Source organism: Pan troglodytes, chromosome 9 (genome assembly GCF_028858775.2).
Source record: "Pan troglodytes isolate AG18354 chromosome 9, NHGRI_mPanTro3-v2.0_pri, whole genome shotgun sequence".
Lineage (NCBI taxonomy): Eukaryota > Metazoa > Chordata > Mammalia > Primates > Hominidae > Pan > Pan troglodytes.
This window is the reverse complement of record NC_072407.2, coordinates 88,500,540-88,525,902: the sequence shown is the minus strand read 5'-3', so window position 1 is coordinate 88,525,902 and position 25,363 is coordinate 88,500,540. Positions and strand designations below refer to the sequence as shown.

Genomic DNA, 25,363 nt, shown 5'->3' with positions numbered 1-25,363 from the left:
CTTCATTTCCTGGCTTCTCTTCTAGCCCCAACTCTATTATCTGATACCTCAAGCTATTAAGACTTTGGCCTCCTGTTGCCCCGAGTTGCCTGCAGATTGGACTGCCTTCAGGCAAAAAGCTGCAAACTTGCAAATCCCAAAAGGTATAATTCCTGCTTTCAAAGCTTGATTCCCCTCCAGTATCTGTCTGCTCTTGGCTAAACCCCATTGCCTTCGCACATGCGTGTGTGTGTGTGTGTGTGTGATGATGGAGTAGCTCAAGACTGTCACTAACCTCTCTTCCCATCCCCAGCTCCATCCCCCACTGCAAGAACCTCATGCACATGTGTCTGAACATCCCAACCCACATGTCCAAGTTTCAGTCATGGACTCAGGCCTAGGGATCCAGCTACTGCAGTGTGGTCTGTACTTGGGAGGAGGGACCTGGAAAAGAGGCCCAAACAGTCCCTGGAATCAGCCTTGGGATCATTTGGTCAGGGAATTCTGGCATCTTGGGTACTGGTCTAGAGGAAGGAAAAAAGGGCACAGACTCTGGGGAGCACAGGCTCCATGTGGGCACACCCCATGGCCCCATGGACTCCTTGCCCTGTGGAGAGAAGCAATTGGAAGAAAGCCAGAGGATGACCCTCTAAACTGCTGGGGCCTCGGGCAGGAATCTTTCTTGCCCAGGTCTATGGGCAAATTTAATTAATGCAATACCTAGTACTATGGACTTTGCTCAGTTCCTAATCTGACTGCCTGGTTTCTCTGTGTGTACGTGTTTTATTTCTTTTAGTGGACTGTTCATCACCATTCATGACAAAGGTCATCTTGCAACAATGCTGAATTCTTGGCCAGAAGACAATATTAAGGTATGATCCCGTTTTCATTGCTATTTAATCATTGTTGGGTGAATCATTTCAGCCTAAACCAGAGTCATTTCCATCTATAAAATGAGCCATTATGACACTGAAGGCAGCATACTACCCCCCATTCCTAAGCCACAGACCTGTTATAGCCAAGTACAAATACACCACAGAGCAGAGGTTTGCATTAACCAGGCATCCATGTGACATTGCCCTTCATTATTGTGATTATTAGTCTGAAGATACGTTCAGCATGTGTTGAGTCCTTGCTAAATATATGGTGCCAGTTTCCATGGTAGACGCAGAGAGAAATCAGGCATAGACCCTCTTCTCGAGTAGCTGACATGTTATATGGAAAATAAGCCAAAGGCACAAAAGACTAACAAGGTGGAACTTGTCCAGAGATAAATAAAGTACACGAAAAGAACTGAGGGTGTTCTTCTAGAGGCAATGACGATTTTTAGCCTGAGGAGATTCAGGGATGACTTCCTGGGGGAAGTGACAGTGGAGCTGGGCCTTGAATTTAGGGGTAGGCTGTGGACAGTTAGGTAGTGGAGAGACTAGGCTGTGGAGTGAGGACATTCTGTACCAAGAGTAAAAGCCTATGATGGACAATATCTTCACACTTGGGTATGTGTACCCTGGGAGTACACAGCAGTGTGGGGGTGGGGATGAGGGGCATAAATGTAGAATGACAAAATAAACCTGCCACTTCTTCCAGGAGCATCCATTTTACTCAAAAATTTAAGAAGAAAACATTTCTGTATACCAAACAATATACGTTATAGAATGCAAAAGTTGCCTTTTTTTTTTTTTTTTTTTTTTTGAGACAGAGTCTCACTCTGTCGTCCAGGCTGGAGTGCAGTCACAGATTATTGCAACCTCAATCTCCTGGGCTCAGGTGATCCTCCCACCTCAGCCTCCCCCGTAGCTGGGACGACAGGCATGGGCCACTATGCCTGGGTAATTTTTTGTATTTTTTTGCAGAGATAGGGTTTTGCCATGTTGCCCTGACTGGTCTTGAATTTCTGGGCCCAAGTGATCTGTCCATCGACACCTCCCAAAATCCTGGGATTACAGGCGTGAGCCACCGTGCCTAGTGATGTTAATTTTTATACATAAAACATGCAACTTTGTAGAAATGTATTAGCCTCTGGCTAAATCCCCAGATCTCCTCCTGCTATAGAGATGTCTATGGAGGAGTTTGAGGGGTTCTGGTATCTAAGATCATTGTTACTTCTGGAAACAAAATGGGTGTGGCAAAAATGCAGAACATCCACTGGCTGGGTGGTAAGGGCATTTTTGGCACCTGAGCTGGGGAGGGGTTTGGTGCTGACCAAGCATAGTACAAGGAACTTCCAAGGCCAATGCTCACATCACCCTGCCTTGCCTGGGAGGCCATGGTACTCCAACACATCTACTCTGGAAGAGCTCCCTGGAAGTTCAGATACAGAGAAGTTATATGGGCCCATATTTGAGGAGCTCAAAGTCTAGTTAGAAAGACTGATCCAGAAACAATGACAGTACACTGTGTCTGTGCTGCCAAAGAGAGAACCATGGCCTCTCTCTGTTTTTCCCTGCCCATTCCCTGAGCCCCTCCACCCTTCTCCACTGGACACCAAATATAGCTTCTTTCTGTCTACCTCCCTTTATGTCCTACCCACTCCTGGTTCTCTCCAGGGAATGATATTACTTAAAAACAGACCAGGTTGGGGACAGAACCTTGGCCCTCAGGAGCCAGGCTCGAGCCACAGCCAAGGCCCTAGTCCTAGCTCATTTTTTACATCTGCGTCTGGGTATCATTTTGCCTTGTGCTTCTCCCTCCTGCTTATCTGCTTAGACTCCAGGTATATGTCCTGCAGGCCCTGCAGGTTTTGGTCCCAGGCCCAGAGAAGCAAGTTTCCAGAGCATGTCTAGCATGAATCTATAATAAAATCTTGAGGACATTAAGGGAAGCCAGCTTACTGGATGGACTAATCTGAGTGGATATGCTGCTGGGGTCCTGTAAAGTTATCTCTTTCACTCACATTCCTGGACAGTTCAACCATGGGGAAAACTTGGACATAGGAGGCACTCAGTAGATGCTTACACAGAGTTGGATGAATTCAGTTGATAGACATGCTGAGCATCTTCCATGTCACAGATACTGTGCCAGGAGGTTCTCCACTAATATTTTCGGTGCTTTTGTGCAAATTATGAGGAACTAGAAAGAATGATGAAAAGGTACCTCTGTTTAACAAAAAGGCACCCTTTCCTCCAACCTGACACAGGGGCTTGGTGAGGGGATCATGGACTCAATTTCAGGTTTCAATTGTTCCTCTTATCAGGGCACAACTGTATCAAGGGCCTTGCTGTGAGGAATGCAAAATGAGAAAAACATGGACTCTGCCCTCAAATTGCTTCGTATTGTGGTTGGGAAACCAAGATGTAAATTCAAAATAGAACCTTAGGAGCTAAATGTCTATTGACTTCAATAAACATATTTTGAGAACCTTCTAAATACTGAATGCTAATTGCCAAAGAGATGAAGACCACAACCGCTGTGATTTTAGAGGAAGAGAAACAGGGCTTTGGGCACCCTGGAAGAGCTAGGACTCCAGCAGGCCCCAGATAAGAGAGACATCCAGAGCCTCTAGGAGAATGTTAAGTTGCATGAGCAGATCCGGGACCATGATAGTGAATTCAGTTGCATTCAACCATCTTTTAGTAAACATCTACTCTGGAAGAGCTCCCTGGAGGTTCAGATACAGAGAATGTATAAGAGCCCATACTCAAGGAGCTCGAAGTCTAGTTAGAAAGACTGATCCAGAAACAGTGACAGTACACTGCATCTGTGCTGCCAAAGAGAGGACCCCAGAGGACAAGGGGCAGACAGGTGACTGGCTGCCCACCCACCCTGTGGTACCGCAGAGTACACAGGTGAGTGCCTGGGACCACCTCCATCCTTTATTCCTGTCTCACTTTGAAGAAACCTGGAGATCAGTCCCAGCGACTACGTAGAGGAATCAGACCCAGCTTTGCAATAAGACAGCTCTGGATTCTGGCCATGAAGCTTCACTTACCTGCTGCGTGTGCAGATATCCTCTCTGAGCTTTGCTTTCCTATTGTGAGGATTAACTATGATAAAGTCTATACACATCGAAGGGCACTTGAATGGATATTGTCATCACTGGAGGTGGTGGAGGCAGCTGTAGCCCACACCGCAGTACAGTCAGGGCCTGAGGGGGCTCCCTTACCTGGGAATCACAGGCCACAAATGAGCAGTCAAATGATTCGACCCCTAAACATATTTGATTTGGCTCTTAGTGGTTTTCCAACATTTTGAATTTGTAGGCAACATTTTTAAATCAGGAGATTTCATGAGAAATATATATCCAAGCACTTGGATTTCTGGCTTCTCTGGAAAAGCCAGGAGCTCTGAATATTGGGCCTGTAGTTTGGCATGTAAACAGGTCCACTAGAGCTGATTGGACTGCCTCTGGCTTACCCCAGACCCCTCCCTGCCCTACCCACTGGCCTTTTTCTGGAGGTTCCTCCCCCCCCACCCCTAGGTGCCCTTTTAAAGGTTTAGAATTTCCAAGCCACAGTCTTTCTTGTTTTCTGATGTGTATTTGTCAGTTACTTTAGAAAGTGGAGAGGAAGGTCTCCCTACCTAGGTAGGGAGTCTCTGCTCATCATTCTTTCATAGCACTTGGGAACTGATGCAGAACCTCTTCTTCACTACTTCATTCTGTTCCCACAGTCACTGGGAGAAGTTGGAGTAAGGACTTCTGAAACCCCCAATGTGGGTCCTGAAGAATGTGTAGGAGCGAGACCGTGCATGGTGGCTCACGCCTGTAATCCCAGCACTTTGGGAGGCTGAGGCGGGCGGATCACTTGAGGTCAGGAGTTTGAGCACAGCCTGGCCAACATGGTGAAACCTCATCTCTACTAAAAATATAAAAATGAGCTGGGCGTGGTGGCAGGCGCCTGTAGTCCCAACTATTCAGGAGGCTGAGCCAGGAGAATAGCTTGAACCCGGGAGGCGGAGGTTGCAGTGAACCTTGTGCCACTGTACTCCAGCCTGGGCAACAGAGCAAGACTCTGTCTCAAAAACGAAAACAAAAAAGGGCTGGGCACGGTGGCTCAAGTCTGTAATCCCAGCATTTCGGGAGGCCGAGGTAGGCAGATCACCTGAGGTCAGGAGTTTGAGACCAGCCTGGCCAACATGGTAAAACCCCGTCTCTTCTAAAAATACAAATATTAGTTGGGTGTGGTGGCACACACCTGTAGTCCTCCCAGCTTCTCGGGAGGCTGAGGCAGGAGAATCACTTGAGCCTGGGAGGCAGAGGTTGCAGTGAGCCGAGATCAGGCCACCGCATTCCAGTCTGGGAGAGAGTAGTGAGACTCTGTCTCAAAAAAAAAAAAAAAAAGAATGTATAGGGTTGTGTCTCAGATGAGCAAACTGAGGTTAAGTGACTTGTCTGAGGTTACCCACAATTAAGTGTTGGTGCCCAGCCCAGAGCTGTGGTTCTAAGTCATTTCTCCAGCAACTGCTAAGTGGGGGAGACAGAGTTTTTCAAGGCACAGGTATCTTTAGACCTGTTGCTAGCTGCTTGCCTAGAAAGAGGAGTGGTTCAGAGGAGCCTCTGAATCAACTCAGAAAGTAAAAAATGACTTTCTATGGTTTCCCAGCAAGAAAGCAGAGTTGAAAACTGCAATGTAAGAAAAGTAGGCTGCAATGGAAATGGAGCCAAAGCCCAGGGCTGGGGAGACCACGAAGTTTTGTGGGACTTGCTTTTCAGGAAGGAGGGGGCGGGCCAGGCCAGGCTGCCTTGAGCTGTCCAGCGTAAATCACAAAGAGGAGTGAGAACTGCTTTTCTGACTCTTTCCCACAGTGGCCATTGCCTGGAGCCTGTAGGAAGGTCCAGCTGAGAATAGCCTCCTCCCTAACAGTTTTCCCAAGCTCCTAAATCTCTCCCTCACCCCAGTCCCAGGAGCTTCGCAGGAGGAGGTTCTGAGAGCCAAGGGACCCTCCTCTGCTACTGGGCACATCCTCTGTAAACAGCCACTTAGGTGTTTATACTTAGAGCGGATTGCTAGTGCCAAGTGCCTACCTATCATGCATTGGCCCAGTCTGTGTTAAACCCCACTCTGTGCTCATTGTCAGAGGTTAGACTTCCTGAAAAACAGTCTCAGAGACGTATTAGGGAGTGCTCTTTTGTCAGTCAACACTTGTGGCAAGGAAGGAAACAGGATAGAGCAGAAGGAGAGGTTGGGCTGCCGTAAGATCTCAAGCAAGGCTTGCTGAGCCCCTGAGGAGGCTCTGGACCTGGGATGGCCCTTCAAATGCATCCAGAAGTGAGGCAGCGGAGTGGGTCTCTAGATTCCTATATGGGGCTGCCCTTGGAAGGAGGTGTGGCTTTGGGCAAGGTGGCTCTTTTCAGTAGAGGAAATTCCCCTAAGTGGGCTGATATCTGAGGATACAGCTGGGAAAATAACTCTTTCATTCCTGCAGGAGGATCTGGGCAGCACATCATCGTATCCACCTCATGCGGTATGATGCCAAGTGCTCTACATAGATTAACTCATTGGATTTTCATGGCAACCCTGTAAGAGGTAGGGACTATTGTTATCCCCATTTTATAGACAAGGAAGCTGAGAGGTTAGGTTCTTTGCAAGGGAGAAGTGGAACCAAGATTTGAAACTAAGAAGTGTGCATTATTTTTGTGGTAGAAAGAGAGAGAGGGAGAAGCAGAAGAAGAGGAGGAGGAGGATAAAAGGAAAGATGAGAAGGAAGGATGAAACAAAAGGAAGAGGAAGAAGAGGGTTGTATAAACAGCACTGTGGGCAACCCTTGTAGCTATGACCATAGCTACAAGTCCAAGGAAGCTCCAGAGCAAGCAAGGACATTTGATCCTCAGGTCAGTACTGGGTCAGTCCCATTGGGTCCACCCAAACTAAAGGGTGTGGGCAATAATTCAGAAAAGGCCTTAGGTCTGAGGCAGGTGGGCAAAGGAAGAATATGGCACAGCCTCCCCCAAACCTCCCCTGAGCCATCAGAGAGACAGGGGAGTTATGAATTATAAAACTCTTCCAAACAAGGAAAATGTGATTCTGTTGTTCTAGAAAAGTTTGCTTGGCTTTAAAGTTCAAGGATGCTGCCCAGGTTTGCCCTCAGCCTTTTGACAATTTACAGAACTAGTGGCTCCCAGCGTAAGGTCCATTGATGTCACGAAAAACAGGGTGCAGTGACTTCTCTCTGAACTTCTTAATCCACAGCAGGTCTGAACTCTGTTCAGCGCAGAAGACACTTTGTTTTCTCTGTTGGATCTATCACATTGCCCACCATTTGTGAGTGTGTATCACATTACAGACACCAAGTTAAGTGCTGATGAATCAAAGATGACACAACCCATTACTGGCCCTAGAAGAGCTTCAAGCTACTGTGAAGCACAAGGAAATGTACATAACTATAATACAAGGAAGGGAGTGATAGGGTTAGTAGGTGAGGAAAATGCTATGGGAATTCAGAGAAGGAAGTGATAAAATTCAGAAGGGAAGCTTCCTGGAGGGAAATGCTTTTTGAACTGTTCCTTGAAACATGCAAGGGTGGTAAGATTTGTATCAAGGAGATAAAGAAATTGAGAAGTAAAATGGCATGTATTCAAGAAAGTACAAGCCTTATACAAAATTGGAAATATTTCAGTTTGGATGGAGCATGGAAAGAATAAAGGGGAAATTCAAAGGGCAGCTTGGGCCTAGCCCATGGAAGGCTTTAAGTGCCAGTCTAAGATGTTTGGGTTTTATTTTACAGACATCGGGAACCATTAGAGATCTGGGGGCAAGAAAGTGATATATCTGGGCGTGCTTCAGAAAAAATGAAATGGAATGGGGAAAATCCAGTAGAGAGACCAGTTAGGAGAACAGTGCAGTGGCTCAAGTGAAGATGGATGATCTGATCCGAGGCAGTAGCAATAATATGAAGATAATGGAACAGATGTTTAAAATAGGAAGCAGGCACAATCAGCAGAACTTGGTGACCAATTGGCTGTGGTTGACTAACAGAGAAGAATCAAAGAAGACTGGACGTTTTTGAACTTGGAAGATACAGGGTAACAGAGAGCAGGAGGACAGCAGAGTAAAAAGGCTCAAAAGGAGTAAGAGGGAAAAGAGGATTCATTTGGTTAGGGACTTGTGGGAATTGGGAAGACTATTGGACATTTGAGTAGCAATGTCCAGCAGACAGTTATCTACAGGTGTCATCTACTTAGAGAGGACAGTAGGAGCCATAACAATGGATGAGGATGCCAAGGTTAAAGCCGTTAAGCTTCACATGGCCAGACTTTATTAAATGTTGCATTTGCCAAGGTCTTCCCTTGGTTTCTTTTTCATTCATTCATTTAACAGATAATTATTGCATGGTCTTTCTGTGTTAATGATAAACTGGAGAGATCAGAAATAATTTCAAAGTCTGAGATATAATCTTTGCCCTAAATAATCATCATCATTACAGTCATAAGAGCAGCAACCATTTATTCATCATTCTTACTTTATGCAAGGCACCAGGTTAAAATGAGACATATTTTATTTCATCATTACAACAACCTGAGGAGTTAAGTATTATTATTATTATTATTATTATTATTATTATTATTATACGCATTTTATGGAGAACTGAAGCTCAGAATAGTTATCTATTTGTCTAAAATTACACATGGCACATCATCAAGGATCCTATATTCAAAAACTGGTTATCAGACTCCAAAGCACCTGCCATTAACCACAAAGGCTGTTTTGTGAGATAAAATGTGCATTTTAAAACAAAGTTAAATAACAACCCAGCTGCTTTCACCATTTCACCATCAAAGGTTTAAATAACACCTTGTGCGGGTCTTGGCAGGCAGTGGGTCCTTAATACACGCTTGTGAAAGGCAGGCAAGCAGACAGGAAGGGTGTGTGGTAGATATGGCAATTCAGGGGAAGGAGAAATTTCAGTAGATTATAATGGCAGGATTTATGCTGCTGAAGAATGGGGAGAAGAACCCTCCAGGAAAAAGGAATAGAGAGGTTGAGATGGAGAGGTGGTAGGCAAATTCAGAGTGTGCCTGGGAAGAATGAGAAGGCCAGCACAGCCAGAGAAGGCAATTGTGTACAGATGTGTAGCAGGAGATAAGTTTCAGAAGGTCTGTTGGATTCAGATAATTAAAGAGTTAAGTATTTTGGACTCTATTCTATGGACAGTTCAAAGTAACTAAAGGTCTTTGAGCCTGGGAATGGCATAATGAAAATGGGCTTTTGACACAATGAATCTGACATTGGTTGGCAGGAGAGAATGGAAGGAAGGAAGATGAGAGGCAAGGAGTCTGGTTGTGAAACTGTTGGAATAACTCAACTATAACCATGGTAGGATTGCGGGTAGGATGGAGGTGAGACACTCATTCAGAGGAGCTGGGCATGCAGTAGAGTGCCCTGGGGCATGTCCAGGCTGGGAGAGTGCCACTACAGAGCCCTGTCACCATCCCAGGGTTGTGGGGATAACAGCCTGGAGTAGCAGATTTCCTCTGTTTAACTTCATGTCACTCACTGCCCCTTCAGCACAGAGAAGGATTCTGACAGAATGGGAACCATAATAAGGAAGCTCTAATTAGGAGAGATGATAGAGAAATGCCCAGAGTTTGGACACCCAGAGGCAGCATGAGGGCATAGTCTCTAACAGGGAGATCTACCAAGAGGAGGTCAGATGCAGGCTGCAGAGAGGGTGGCGCCAAAGCAGGGCAGGACTTTGCCAAGATCACAGGCACTTTACCCCAGCCAGTTGGGGTGGTAGAAGGAGCCCTGAACCAGGAACCCTGCCCTGTCACATTCACTAGAAAGATGACCTTGCAAAGTCATCTAATCTTTTAAGATAACTGATGTGGAAACATCCAGCCAGTGCCAGGCATGTGGCCGATACTTAACAAATATATGGAGAAAATAAAGGTCTTGAGCTTCTGTTTGCTCACCGGTGAAGCAGAGATAACAATCTCAGATCTGCCTACCTGCCCAGGCTATGGGGAAGGTCACATGAGATGCAGTCTTTGAGCACTCTCCACAGAGGCAGTAGACGAATCTAAGGGAGAATATCATGATTTTCATGGATCTCTTGCACTCTCCAGAGACCCTTTTCCAGAAGCAGGGGAATGTTTTTAAGAATCTCTACACTTATTTCCACTAAAAGAGAAAGAATGGAAGTGAGAAGATCCCGTAGCCCTTTGGGTACCAGATCATAAACTCTTCCAGGGAAAGAATGGGTCTTCATCTCTTTACCCCCATTGCCCAGCAATGTACCTTCATGGATTTAACCAAACCCTATGGTGTTCATAGCCCATCAGGACATTTGTAGCCTAGAATGGATCCAAAGCCAGGTTCCAATGAAGGGATGAGGGACCTATAAACTTAACTCTTCTAGAGATAGAGATAGCTAGTGCTGGTGAGCAGGTGAGAGTGGCCTACAAACAACTTCACCGTTACCCTGAGGGGCTCTCCTTGGCTAGACATTCAAGGTCTTTCACAGTCTGACTCCTGCCTGACTTCCCATTCTTTCCCTTCCTGCAACCTACATCTCCTCGCTCCCCAAACACACCCTACATTCTCCCCACCCCCAGCACCTCTACCCTGGATTTTAACTTTCTTTTGTATCAAATGCCCTTCTCCCCACCCATACCCCACAATCTCCACCTGTCCAAGGTAGGGCATGTGTGTCCCTTCACCCATGAAGGGTTATCCTCCCATCTTCTAATCTCTGCCACCCTTTATGCTATTCTGCTGCAGTCCAGCTTCCCTCCCAGAATCATGATTATTAATATACACATTCCATCTCTCCTTTAGCCCATTAATCCTTTAAGGGCTGTGTCCATGCATATTTGCTTTTGTAGATGTGCAAACTGAAGCTCCCACAGAATTTGTCACAGTGTCTTATGCAAAGTAGGTGCTTCATAAATATGTATTAAATGAATGAATAAAAGAATATCCATTATAATAATACAATTATTCCTATCATCATCATCAGCTTCATTCGTATCTATTAATTCACAGTAGGTAAGCCTTGAAGTAGCACTACATCTAGCACATAGTAGGCCCTCAGCAATTCTTTGCCAAATGCAAAAGGTAAATCCCAGTGTAGCTTGAAACTCTTCCTGATTTCATATGCAATAGTGATCCTAGAAGATGTCACAAGGAGCCCTGTTCTTTGCAGATCAGATTTTTCATAATCCAGGAGTAGGTCGGAGAGCACTTGGATTAGCCTCTAAACCCTGGAGCTGTAGCAGCAGCACGAACACTTATTTTTCATTTTCTCCTTTAATTATGCCCTTCCCTACCCACCACCCCAAGTCTCAGGCTGAGAGTGTCTATTTAGTTTCCTTGAGGGAGAGTGAAGTGACTTCATGTGGTTTCCCTCCAGCTGTTTCTGCAGCCCCCACCTGAAGCTCAGAATGCAAGGCAGGCATCTTTCTGTCACCTCTTCTCAGTAGGGTTTCTCACCAGCCTGCCAGGAAGGACTGGTCACCTGCAGGTGAGTAAATGCTCCGGCCTTATCCCAGAGAAGCTCTTTCACACCGGCAAAGTCAGTGGGCATCCAGTCGCCAAGCCTGATGGGCTGGGGCTGCTAAAATGAGCGCCCTGTCACAGGAAGTGCTGTCCCTGATTGATGGTGCCCTGCTGTTTTTCAGGCCGTGGTGGTGACTGATGGGGAGCGCATCCTGGGCCTGGGAGACCTGGGCTGCTACGGCATGGGCATCCCTGTGGGCAAGCTGGCCCTGTACACGGCATGCGGAGGGGTGAACCCGCAGCAGTGCCTCCCTGTGCTGCTGGACGTCGGCACCAACAATGAGGTAACCCACTGCCCAGGGCAGGAGCTCTGGGGCCAAAAGGTGGCAACTGGGACAGGGTGAGGAGCATGTTTGTGGGTTGTTATATCTACACAGCAATGGGCCATTTCTTTCTTGGCATCCTCCTGACCAGGGCATTCCCCCTACACAGTTGTGGAGTAGAGGACCTTCTTCCCTGGTTGCCCACCCCTAGCTCCATCCTGTTCCCTCTCCCACTCCTGGGCCCCCTTGCTCCTCTACTTCCATGAGGCCCTCTATACCCACAATGACCCCTGCTTGGGCTTCCTTCCTCTCTGACCCCCATTACCCCAGGCAGTTTCTATTTCCCTTGAGGTGGGTGTGACCACTGGGCTGTGTTTTTTAGCATTCTCAAGGCAGGCTGCCCCAGTGGAACGATTAGAATTCAAAGCACCAGGGGCCAAAATGTCTGAATCAGACAGATTAGTGTCCTGCAAACCCAGTGAGAGAAACTGAGCCAAGCGTAGGTGAGATCCACCTGCAGGAGTCCTAGCAGTTTGTGGTTTAAGGAGCTCAGGCCCCAGCCAAGGGTTTCTCTGCTCTGGGAACCACCATGGGCATGTCTGTGATTCGCAGCTCTGTCTCTGTGTCAGAAAACATGAAAAAATATCCAAGGATTCCCTCTTAATTACATTTATCTTTGAGATCAGTGCATGTTATTGAGGCCGGGCACAGTCACTCACGCCTGTGTTCCCAGCACTTTGGGAGGCTGATCGGGGCGGGATCACCTGAGGCCAGGAGTTTGAGACCAGCCTGACCAACATGGTGAAATCCCATCTGTACTAAAAATACAAAAATGAGCTAGGTGTGGTAGCACACACCTGTAATCCCAGCTACTGGGGAGGCTGAGACAGGAGAATCCCAGGAGAACCTGGGAGGCAGAGGTTGCAGTGAGCCGAGATCACACCACTGCACTCCAGCCTGGGTGACACAGCAAGACTCTGTCTCAAATAAATAAATAAATAGAGAAAATTCAGAGAAATGTTAAAAATAAGATATCAGCCACATAACAAGCACTAATCATTGTTTACATATTGGTATATTTCCCCAGCCTTTTTTTTCCCATGCACTTATAAAATAAAAGTGGTGTTCTTATTATATATACAGTATTTTATATTTCTTTTTCAAATTAAATTATCTGTCATGAGTTTTCTTTCAGGCTATTAACCATTCTTCCATAGTGTCGGTTTAATAGCTACCTGGTGTATCCTAATTTACATAAGAAAACCGCCGCAGTTGGGCACTTAGGTTGTTTCTAGTCTTTTAAAATATAAACTGTGCTCTGATACCCATTTTTGCAGATGAGTCTTTGTCCCTATCTCTGAGTATTTCCTTAGGATAAATTTCTAGAAGTAAGTATTGAAGCAAAAGGAATGGTCATTTTGTAAATTCTTGATTCACGGTGTCAAGAAGTTATTCTTATTTGCATTCTGCAGTGATTTCTCTTAAGAAAATTTGCCAAGACTCTTTACATGGCCTTCCTCTTCCCTAAACACAATGCATCCCCATTTCTTTTCTTTTCTTTTCTTTTCTTTGAGACAGACTCTCCCTCTGTTGCCCAGGCTGGAGTGCAGTGGCGTGATCTCAGCTCGCTGCAACCTCTGCTTCCCTGGTTCAAGCAATTCTCCTATCTCAGCCTCCTGAGTAGCTGGGATTACAGGCATGTGCTACCACGCTCAGCTAATTTTTGTATTTTTAGTTGAGATGGGGTTTCACCATGTTGGTCAGGCTGGTCTCAAACTCCTGACCTCAAGTGATCTGCCCGCCTCAGCCTCCCAAAGTGCTGAGATTGCAGACTTGAGCCACTGCACCCAGCCCAGGCATCCCCATTTCAAACAAAAGCAAGCACTTTAGATCCTAGTAAGGAATGATGCTTATTCAGGCTTCATCTGCAGATACGATCAAATGATGGAATGGTGGGCAGACCTTGCTTAACAGCTGGGAAATCCTGGGGGTGGGAATGAGATGAGGGAGAGCAAGAAAGTGGGAAAACTATTGGATTGGGACCTTGGTTCCCAGTACCATGACGAGCCAGGGACCTTGGTTCCAGTACCATGATGAGCCAGATAAGTCATTGCACCTCCTTAGACTTAATTGCCTTTCAGTATATTGAGAGACTAGACCAGAAAGTTACTAAGCATCCTTCAACCTCTAAAACCACCTGGTCTCCATGTGTCTCCTCACCAGCTCAGGAGACAGGAGGTTAGATATGGATACATGCTTTACAGCTGCTCATCAAAACCAGTCTTCAAGTTTTGCTCTGCACAGCAATGCCCTTCCCCCAGCCAGATATCTGAGTTTTGCTGAAATTGTCTTTTGGCCTCACAGAATGCTTCTTTGCAGGCATGGATGAGCGCAGCAAACTTTGTTTTATTCTTCCTTTCCAACACCTCCTGCTGTGTTCCAGCTGGATTTAATTGAGACCTTCATTCCTTCTAAAAGCTGGCCTTAGGCAAGAATTGGAACAGATTGAGTTTGATTCTGAGGCCACTGCATCCACTGGAAGGGTGCTGTCTGCCCTGGTGCATTGGGATCCTTTGTCATTGAAGGTCCAGCACTCAGCAATGATATGCTGAAGTTTAGAGCTGGCTCTAACTTGTAACAAATCCACCAGAAAAAATGACTGGAAAGTAGCAGTAATTGTGGATCAAGCCCTTTTTATGGACCACTCAGTTTAAGCCTTGCAATAACCCTGTGAGTGGAGCATCTATCATTACCCTCCTTTTTACAGCATAGGAAACTGAGGCCCAGAGAGTTTTATTTGCCCAAGAAGATCTGCTAGAAGTGGCAGGGCTAGGAGCCGAATCCAAGTTTGTGCTCCTCTCCCCACATTACACCTGTGCCTAATTTCTGTTGCTTTATAAGTAAAGATTATTTCTTGATTTTTAGAATTTTTATTGCTAAAATGAATTTAGAACATTATTCAAAATTTTAAAGAAAAAGGAAATGGTATTTCTCCCACAATGCTGCATTTGTGTTTCTTTCCAAAATTTTTCTATGCCTATACATAAAGATAGTTATTACCTAGGTGTAATCATAATGTAATTTTGTTCTAATTTTTTCCATTAAGATTATTTTGTGAACACTTTGCCTTATTTAATAAAAGTTTATTGAGTGTTTAGTGGGTATCAGGCACCCTGCTGAGCCTGAGGGTGATAAATGAGGATCAGCCTGAATAGAATGTTCTAGTTGTCAGTGTTTCAACACTGTCACCTAATTGGTCACTTTAATGAGTCGCGTGTCACATCTACTCAAAGCGTCTGCTTCTCCTTCTGGTGCTTTAGGCCTCTAGAATCACCTCTCCCTCCTGGATGTGGAGGGGAGAGAACCTTCCCTAGGTCTGATCCTTATGTCAGGGAGGGACCAGAGTACCCCTGTCTAGGAGGAGGGAACATGCCCTGATCTGCCCTCCTATGTGCCCCGGGGGTGAGAGGAAGCAGTTCCTCCCCAGTATATTATTCTCCCAATTTTCAGATAAGGAAACTGAGACTGAAACATGTCAACTACTTACCTCAGGTCCCACAGCTCTAAGTGTCAGAGCTGGGATTGGAACCCAGCTGTCTGGCTCCACAGCTGCCTTGCCCACTGTGGTGCACTGCTCCAAGGGGTCAGGTGTTTGCATTATAGACTGGGAAATGGGGGCCGAGAATGAGTGTTTCACACAGGCAGGATCCCATGGACACTCAGGATCAAGTCAGAGGATAGCAATGCTGTTTACACCATCCTCCCCTCCAGGGAATGGTGGGCCCCCTCCAGACCCACTTGAAGAAACTCAGGACACAAAATTTTCAAAGTTATAAAGTGACCAACATTAGGAAGATGGTGATTTTTCTCTTTTCAAATGGATTCACTATGTGATCTCCCAACTACGGTTCCTTTTTTTTTTTTTTCAATGAATCCGTTTGCAAGATATTCCCCCCAGAAGTCCCAGGGCGCACCTTTTGCTCAGAGCAAGCCTGAGATGTAACAGAGGGAAGCTTGGCCTTCTACACTTTTATCTCACATGTCTGCGCAGGGAGGATGCTGTCATGAGGGTTTTTAATGTCAGAATAACTTGACCATCTGTGTGTATGTATGTCTCTATAAAAACTCCTGAGGCAACAGGAGCTTTAATCACAGTCAAAGACAACACCCCTCCAGGTTTCCTGTTGAAGGAAAACATCTGCTGTCCACAGCCCTGAAACTCTGCGTCACTTTTACCTGCCGATGCCAAGGAGATTTGGAAAAATAAATATGTGGCGCCATGATCCCATGAAGAAGGGACATCCCATGATTAAGTTCCAAGGGGGTAGGGGAAGGGAGCGCCTGCTCAGCCTTCCATCATGGCTACGTGTGGATTGGATTTATTTTGTTTCATCCACATGCAGCCAGTCACAGACTATTCAGGTTAGAAGGGGCCTGAGTACCATCTCGTTCAACCCCCTTGTTTTACATGGGAAACGAGGCTCAGAGCAGAAAGCGCTTCCCCAAGGTTTGACTCCAAACCCAGTGCTCATCCCACCCTGTGCTAAGGCAGGGTGGGGGAATCCCGGGGGATGGAGCTTGGCTTTAAAATGACCCTGCTGAGCCTTGGAGATCTTCTCTTGGCAGAAGTCTTGAGCCTCTATGAATTCACCTCAGAAGGAGATGCTGTGTGCTCTTCTGGAACTGAAGAATGGGTGGAGGGAGGGGAGTCATGTTTGGTTTGGGAAACAAACATGGGAGCAGATCATTAGCAGAGTCTGGTAAATAGTGCTTTGGATGTTATTGGATTGCCAAGGAAGCATGGAGTTGACAACCAAGCTGGGTATTGCAGGGTTTCTTCTACCTTGCAAGATTATCATTATTCAGCATTCACCATGTGGTGCCATCATAGAGCTCACTCTCTACACACGTGTAACCCATGAGGATGCCCTTGCTAGGATCTTTGTAGCTTACCCCAGGCTTAGCTGAGTTTCCCAAGGAATGAGTGGTAGGTGGGACTGCCACTGTGAGGAGAAAGCATGCTGTGCCCACAGCGTGAACCCAATCCCGTGACCTCCCAGACCCCCAGGTTCCCTAAGTAACATCACAGAATGCCTGTTGCTATGCAAGATAAATATTTTTTCAACCAGGAGGTTTATCTGTCTTCCAGCTGAAATCCAGTGCTCACTGATATGGGCAGTGAAGAGGAGGAAACCATTTCTTTTTCCATGACATTTTGTCTCCAAGAAAAACCTTACGGGAGGCAGAGCTGGGCAAACAGCCATAGAGAGCACATTCAACCCTCTAACTCCCACAGCAGAGGAGATCGTTCTGCTTCACCCACTTTGAATAAAGGCCTTCACCTAAAATTATAATCATTGACTTACTTGGTTCCAAAGGGGACTTAGTAACTATCTAACAGAGGGGAAAGATTTAGTCACTCAATATTTAGGTGCCAGGCAAACACTGAACACTAAAGTATGGAAGTGAATAAGCCTGGTCCCCATCCTGGGAAGAGTCCTGGTCTAGAAACCATGATTTCTGCCTTGTTGTTTCCACAAATGTGTTTTGTGACTTTGGGCAGCTCATTTATTCTTTCCAACCTTCAAAAACTCATTTGGAGGAAGCAGAACCAAGTGATTTCTAAGACCTTCTTAATTTTTAATTCAGCATCTCCTTAGCCCAGTCCCAGGACTCTGCAATCATATCACTAAATGCTTCTCAAGGGCTTATGTGTGCCATCACTGTACAATTAGCTGGGGAGATGCGGATGAATGAGGAGCTCAAAGAGCTTGCATTGTGTGATAGAAATCATTATTCCCTATTTAACAGAGAGCAGAGAAAAGTTAAATACCTTCCCCAAAGCCACAGAGCTAGTCAAGTGACAAAGCCTCAATTCAAACCCAGGTCTATCTGATTTGAAAGCCTAGAGCCCCTTTGGGCCCTACTGAGGATGCTCAGAGGGGAGCATCCTGACCACAGCCACCAGGACCAGCAGTGTCCTTTCCCCTGCGGCACATTGCCTCCAAACTTGAAGATTCCTCTGCCTCTGTAGATAGGGTTACCAGATTTAGCAAATAAAAATACAGGACACCACTGACATTTAAATTTCGGAGAAGCAATTCAACATTTTTTAGCATAAGTGTGTTCCATGTAATACATGGGTCACACTTAATTCTAAACATTTCTTTTTAATTATTGCCTATCTGAAATTCAAATTTAACTGGGCATCCTGTATTTTATCTGGCAATACTGTCTGCTGAAATCTTCTCCTCTAAACACCTATAAAGAAGTCCAGACAGAGGAGGACTGCAAGGAGGGGGTCCAGGCAGGTTACTACTCCTACCCCTTGCTATCAGGCATTCTTATATCTGAATCAGTTGGCGGATACAGAGCAGAATGTGGGCTTCTTGTTCCATGTTGTGCCAAGTCAGCCATAGGAGCTCTGCCCACTACTGTTTTAGAGAAGCCATTTCCACTCCTGCTAAAGGAGAACCAGTTGACTAGAGATGTATACACAGCCTTTCCTCTGAACTCATTCCAGCTCTCCCCGTTCCCCAGCCCGGTCTGCAAGTCAAGAGTCTGGACCTTCCCAGCCACTATTGACCTCCTCCAGGAGGACCCGGCAGAGGGTGAGGAGCTGCCCCTTGGCTCCCTGGTTCCCTGGCCCCCACAATATCAAGTGATGGGACGAAGAGGATGCTTCGTCATGAGACCCAGTCGAAGCTCAATCTCAGGGTAGCTACTTTCTGGTTCTGTGAGCTTGGGCAGTTCATTTAAACCCTTGAACTCCAACTTCCTCTAAAATGGGATGAGAAGAGGTCAGACTATTAGAAGGAACAAATGAGTGAATTACATGAAAGCTCTATACAAACATAAGAATCTATTTTTTAACGTCATATCCATATGGGAACTTTTTTTCATTTTTTGTGGTTAAAGTATCTGAGACATAGAACATTTTATTATGAAAGCAAAATATAAGGACTTTTTAAAAGCTTTTTATAGTCACCCTTGTATCTCAGCAGTATCTCATTATGGTTGACCTTTGATCTTTACTGCAGTATACTGAGAAATTTTTTGAAAATCTAAAAATCCCTTAGTGCCACTGGGGAACTTAACTTACCCCAGAAACTGCATATGCAGGATTGAGAAATTCACTCTATGCTGCCTGATGCACTAAGATGCAAATCTGTGACTTGGCAACATTCCAAATTATAACTCACCATGGACCCTTTTAATCTTTGTAAGAACTGCCAAAGTGAATGTTTTCTGCCAATGCCAAGAGTAACACTATTTTCAGTCATTTTTATGTATGTCCTTCCAAGCTCTGTATGTATGTGCTTCAGAGAATTATAATTATGATATCTGTGTAATTTTGTATCCTGTTTTTTCCACTTTAAATAGTCTCTTACAAATTTGTCCAGGTGACTGCAAAGTCTTAAAACCACCAATTTTAATTACTGCCTAGCTATTCATCATGTTACTCTACTATCATTTATCATTTCTTCTTTCTGGCTGTTTGATGCTTCTAAGTGACCTTTGATGGTCACTTTGAAGGTAGCATGTGGAAGGGTAGGCACCATGTATGCACCACTTTCACCCTTTAGGTCCCCCCTACTGACACACACACGCACACACCCCTATCAGTGAAGAATCCTAAACAGTTTCAAGGGTGTCCAATCCAGGGGATTAGGAGAGTGAGAGAGGAGGCCAGGACCCACCATCTTTCTAAATGTAAACCTGTGGTATCTTTGACAAAGTGCTAAACCCAGCTCAGATCTTACGTGTACCCAGGACTTGGGGTGAAGGGTTAACAGATAATTCCTGTTCTTTTCTGTCCCTTAAACTACACCCTCCCCCACACCTAATACAGTGATATGAAAGCAGTGTGGACCCAGAACAGTGTCCTTAAAAAGAAAAACTGATTCTTGTTGGTATGCAGAAGAGCCACCCATGCAGCATGACTGAGTGCTTAAGACCACAGACTCTGGACCCAACAGCCCAGCTTTGAATCCTGACTCCTGCACTTACAAGTCCAAGGTCTTAAGCAGGCTGCTTCACCTCTCTGTGTCTTGTTGCCTCATTTAAAAAATGGGGGAAACGATGAGACCTACCTCTCGGGTCCTTTGAGAAATAGATGAGTGAGAAAGGTACTGGGGAGACACCTGTGAAGAATAAAGGGGGAGGGAGTGGGAGGAGTTGGGGGTGAGTGGGGCCTTCAAACTCTAGTACAGGTCAGACACCTGTGAAGGGAGAGCAGAAGGGAGCGAGGACTGAGTAAGAGAGCCCAGGGAGAGTCTCCCCAGCTCAGTCAGGCCAGTGAGAAGTTCCTGCCCCAGCAGAGTCTCGGTTGGGCAGGAATGGTTTCCCCCACACCCCCTCCATGCTCAGTCATTAAGCAATCCAGGGAGAGTGTGGCGGCTGAAGGCTGTCCACCAATTGCCCTCCCTCAGCAGGTTCCCTTAAGATAGTTCTGAGCCACATACCTCCATGGCTGATACAACCTCACTGGGTTAAGTAAAGCACTTAGGGCAGTACATGACACATTGGAGGCCCTGTGAAAGCTAAAACTGCTACCACTGTTTTATAGCATATGTTATAATTCACCAAGCTCTTTCATATATATTTTTCCACTTGATCATCACAATCATCCCCATGCAGCCCCTATTTTATCCCCATTTGATAGATGAGAAGAAGCCTTCAAGAGGCCCCACGACTTGCCCAAAGTCACACAGCTCGCTGTGGTGGAGGTGAGACTTGATTGTAAGCCCCCGAGGGTCGGAGTGTAGGCCCACTGGTCCTTATCTTTGTGTCCTGCAGCAGCAGTTCAGATGGAGATGAAGACAACACAAAATCCTGTTCTCTAGGAACTTATATTTTTGGTGAGTTAGACAAAAAAGTAGATAATTCCAGGAAACTAACCCATGGAATTACCTCCCATTTCCCAAATACACCAGGTATTTCCTCCTCCTGCCTCCAGCCCTCAACCTTTCCTTGTGCTGTCTTCTCAGCCTGGAGGCCCACCTGCTGAAATCTGCCTATCTCTTCCTACCTGACCATTTTCTCCATGACACAATCCCAATCTGCCCCCCAAAGGGAATTTCTTCACTCATCACTGTGCCTCCATGTGCCACACTTTGTTCCAAACCAGCGTCACTCTGCCCTGCAGTATAATGTGTCTGTTTACTCAGCAGCCACCTGTCAGCACCTAGAAGGCAACAATCATTCCTTGCTCCTCTACAAATCCCCCACTGGGCCCAGTGTCAGCAATAGTACATGAGAAATAAATGTGTCATGCATGAATGAGTCCACTGACTCTGTGTAGGGGTGGCAGGAATGGAAGACGTGGAAAGTTGGCCAGCAGGAGTGGTCATCCACACCAACGCAGACACAGATAACCCAATAGCATATGACTGCTGTGATGGAAGGAGCTGCAGGAGGTGGGGTGGAGGGGCCCTGAACACAGGCTAGGTGTTACGGTGAGCATCTCTCTTGAACTGAAATTCCTGGTTGTTTCATTCTATGCTTGTATCCCCAGGGCCCAGCACAATGTGAGGCACATGGTAGGTATTCAGTAAGATTTCAAGGAGGGAGGGAGAGAAGTAAGAGAGGAAGGGGGAGGAAAAGAGAGGAATGGAAAGGAAAGGAGGGTGGGTTGGTTTTCTAACATGAGTCCAGACCAGGGACTCTGGATGCGACCCAATACTTCAATGAAGATTCTGCCTGAAGTCAGCTACAGTGGTTCTCAACCGGTGACAGTTTTGTCCCTAAGAAGACCTTTGGCAATGTCTCAAGACATTCATTTTTTCTTTTTTTTTTGAGACAGGGTCTCATTCTGTTGCCCAGACTAGAGTGCAGTGGCACAATCATGGCTCACTGCAGCCTTGGCCTCCCAAGGTCAAGTGAGCCTCCTGCCGCAGCCTCCTGAGCAGCTGGGACCAAAGACACACACCACCATGCCCAGCTAATTTTTAAAAATTTTTTGTAGAGATGGGGTCTCACTGGGTTGGCTAGGACAGCCTCAGACTCCTGGGCTCAAGAGAACCTTCCACCTTGGCCTTCCGAAGTGCTGAGATTACAGGCGTGAGCCACCGCATCAGGCCTTGAAGTCATTTTTGATGGCCACAACTGCGAGTGTTACTGGCATCTAGTGGCTAGAGGCCAGAGATGCTGATAAATATCCTACAGTGTGCACGTCAGGCCTCACGTTAAAGAATTATCCCAGCCAAAATGTCAGTAATGCCACTGTTGAGAAATCCTGAAATAACCCTAAAGCCTGCAGACAGAAGTTGAAAGACTGTGTCTGACAGAGGCTTGCCTGGTTCAAAGCATCCTTGGTTTCCAAAATGAGGACCATCTAAGAGTCCACCCTCAATCACTGGCTTAGCCTCCAGACCCTTTCAGAAATGACACCTGGGCGGGGGGGATCCAGTTACCTCCTTACTCCCCTCTCTCCTCCCACCTTCTGGTTCTTCCCAATAATCCTGGATACTTGTTGGAAAAAAAAAAAAAAAAAAAAAACAGGAACACCGGGAGTAGGCTCAGTCAATGGGTGCTGTCTGTTCCAGGAGCTGCTCAGAGACCCTCTGTACATCGGCCTGAAACACCAGCGCGTGCGCGGGAAGGCATACGATGACTTGCTGGATGAGTTCATGCAGGCTGTGACAGACAAGTAAGTGGACCAGTCTGTCCCTTTTGAAAGAGGACTTTTAAGAGATGCCGTGACTAAAGTCAACACTGGTTTTGGCTGATATACAAAGTAAAGGCAGTAGATGCATGCTTTTCCAGGAATTCTGAAAATTCCAACTTGACCCCTAGGAGTGATAAGACTGGACACCAAATGGGCTCATTCTCTGAGAGAATCTCTGGGAGCAGTGAGGGGAGGGAATGAGAGGGTTGATGGCTGAAGGCTGTGATCTGGAGGTAGTTAAGTATCATTGTCCCAGGAGAAAAACCCCCTTGGCCTGAGCTGTTTAGGGTTCTCAGCACAATTAGGGATGTTGCAAGTGATGGAGGAAAGATGTGTGCCCTTCTGATGAAATGGTTTTGGAAGGCAGCTTGTCACATTTGGTTATTTTCCACCTCTATGTGAGAACAAGGAAGTGTTAATGAGGCACTGTGGCAGACCACACGGGCTCTGGGCCTGCAAGATTTATGAGGTGTCATCTCTTCACTGGGGAAGCTTCACAGTACTGGCAGCTTCCACCCCACTTGCCTGCCCCATCTGTCTGCCATCGTGGCCACCCGCTCACACTGCTGTGGCTGACGTGCCGCTGGGATGGAGGCCTGATGACAGCCCTCACACACCCATGTTTACTCTGAGAGAAGAGCTGGTCAAGCCAGAGTTTCAGCAGCTCAGTGGGCCTCTGAAGACAAAGCATGTTCCCCTCTCACTTGCAAATCTCCAGCCTTCTTGCTGCCTGAAGATTGCACAGGTTTGGCAGAGATGGCCTGCCCATCCTTGGCAAAGTGCTCCCTTGTCCAAGCTCAGCTTCTCCAACCAGAACAGTGGGCTGGAGCCCACAAACTCTGCACAAAGTCTCATCTGGGTGGGCTTCAGGGGTGGGCAAACTGGAATTTGACCTTTGACCCCTCCACTTTTCAGATATGTGACCTTGGGCAGGTTACTAAACTTTTCTGGGTTTCCTTATCTGGAGATAAGAAAAGAGTTTTGTTGGTGTTGTGTTTTGTTTTTTAAGATGAGAGCAAAATAATATTGTGGTTATATAAGGTGGAAATGATCCTGTCAAAAGACAAAATGAATGATGGACTGTAGGATAGGGGGAAAAAGTCCTTGAGTAAGCAAGCAGGAAAAAGGATCCAGTGCACACCTGAAGAGCTTAGTCTTGGAGCACAGAAAATCATCCACAGGGAGAAAGGGAAGGCAGAGTACTGGGCACTGATGGGGCAGGTGGGTAGATGTGGTGGTGGGAGCGAGGGGGAGTCCCATCTGCTTGAAGACAAGGACATCAGCATAGAGTGAGGATGGGGACGTTTAAGGATAGAGGAAGTGGGACCTAGTTATCTACGAGAGTGGGAGAATGTCCAGACTGGGAAGCTGGATCATGATCACTGGGCAGCTCTCTGGGCCCCCTTGGGGTTACTGTTTATGAATTTAACTTAAGCTAGTTAACCTGTTTCTTGCTTCCTCAAGCCAGGTTCAACTGTCTGGGTCCAAGGGCAGGAAGACGAAGAGAACAGGGTGTAATGAGGGTTGGGGATTTTGCCAGGCAAGAGAAAACGGGAAAGAGCAAGGAGTTGAGAGTCTATTCAAGGGAATGATTATAATTGTATCATGAGCTCTAGGCTGGGTAAAAGGGGAGAGAATGGGAGGACGTGGTAAAGGGGAGGGACAAGGGACAGTGAAAGGGTGATCAATGGATAGTAAGTCCTGGGGAGGTTTAGAAACTGTTGAGTTGGATAGTACGTGGAATAAGCTGGAAAGAAAGGAGGTGGTGATCAGAAAGTTAGATGTTTGCAGCTAAGATTATGGAGGAAGGGCTGCTATTGGGATATGGCCACTAAATAAAGCAAATTCAAGGGTCAGCTGCATTAATAGAGGCATAGCATCTAGGACAAGGGAGGTGAATGTCACAATTCATTATCTCCATTTCAGAAATCCTGAATACCACATCCAGTGCTAGAGAAGCTACATTGAGGGTTAAAAATTACCTAAAGTGCCTTTGGAGTGCAATAACTACGATAGTGAAGAGAACCAAAAGCTGAGCCTGGTAGAGAGAAGACTCAGAGACTGCTCTGTCTATGTCAGGGACGTGCTAGTACCTCCAGATTCTAAAAGCTCTTCTTTCAGAAGAGAATTGGACTTGTTTGTATGTATCTACATGGAAAAGAACCAATTGGTGGGATGCTAAAGGAAGCACTTTTCAGCTCAAAATAAATCAGGGCTGTCTCACATTGCACTGGACTGTCTGTGGGAATGAGTTCCCTGTCACAGAAAGAGTTCAAGGATAGGTTGCATGGCTTATTTGTGGTGATATTATAGGAAGGAATTCAAGCATCAGATGTTCTTTAAGCTGCCTTCCCACCCCAGTATTCTATTCTAACCTCTTAAAAAAATCCTCTGTAGCCAACCGGAGAGGTATTATTATTCCCATTTTATGCAAGAGAAAACTGAGACTCAGAGAGGCCAAGTTAGCTATCTCAGGTCACACAGTACCTGTCAGGACTACAAGCTGAACCCAGGACTACTGACTCCAAGTACAGACTCTTTCTACAATGCTGTGTCACCTGTGGATGAAAAGAGAAGGGAATGAAATTGGCTTTGAAAGCCCACTTTTTGCTTCCTGTTTCCAGGGCTCACTGCTTATCTAATGAGTCAGTAATCATTCTGTGATTCCCCAAAGAAAAGTATTGCTATTCGTGTGAGAAGGTTAAATAAACTAGGATGTAAGAAGCTGTTCAAACTATCATCAAAATCAGTTCACAGTTTTACAGATACACACACACAGGCAGTCCGGGAGAGGGGGGGGGATCCTTGGGGAGGGGCATGCGTCAGCCAACAGGAATGTGTCATTAAACAGAAAACATGATGGATTGATGGTTGGTTGTTTTGACTTTCTAATAAGCTATAGCAGATGTTTCTGTGGATACTGTAGGTGGGGAATGAGCTGGTCTCCCCAAGCACTCTTGGGAATACAGTAGCCCCAAGACAGAATGCCCAGCCTGGGGGTGAGTCAGGAGTTCCAG

The 25,363-nt window shown here is 46.1% G+C and overlaps 1 protein-coding gene across 3 annotated transcripts in view; it reads left to right on the top strand.

The window, feature by feature from the left end:
• ME3 (malic enzyme 3) overlaps positions 1-25,363 on the top strand; it is a 231,763-nt gene that overhangs the window by 163,223 nt on the left and 43,177 nt on the right. For all 3 annotated transcript variants that reach the window (XM_001175318.5, XM_508682.7, XM_054662581.2), the window contains 3 exons: positions 776-851; positions 11,537-11,698; positions 22,225-22,328. In XM_001175318.5, coding sequence (XP_001175318.2) covers positions 776-851; positions 11,537-11,698; positions 22,225-22,328 — 342 coding nt within the window. The remainder of the gene's footprint in view (positions 1-775; positions 852-11,536; positions 11,699-22,224; positions 22,329-25,363) is intronic.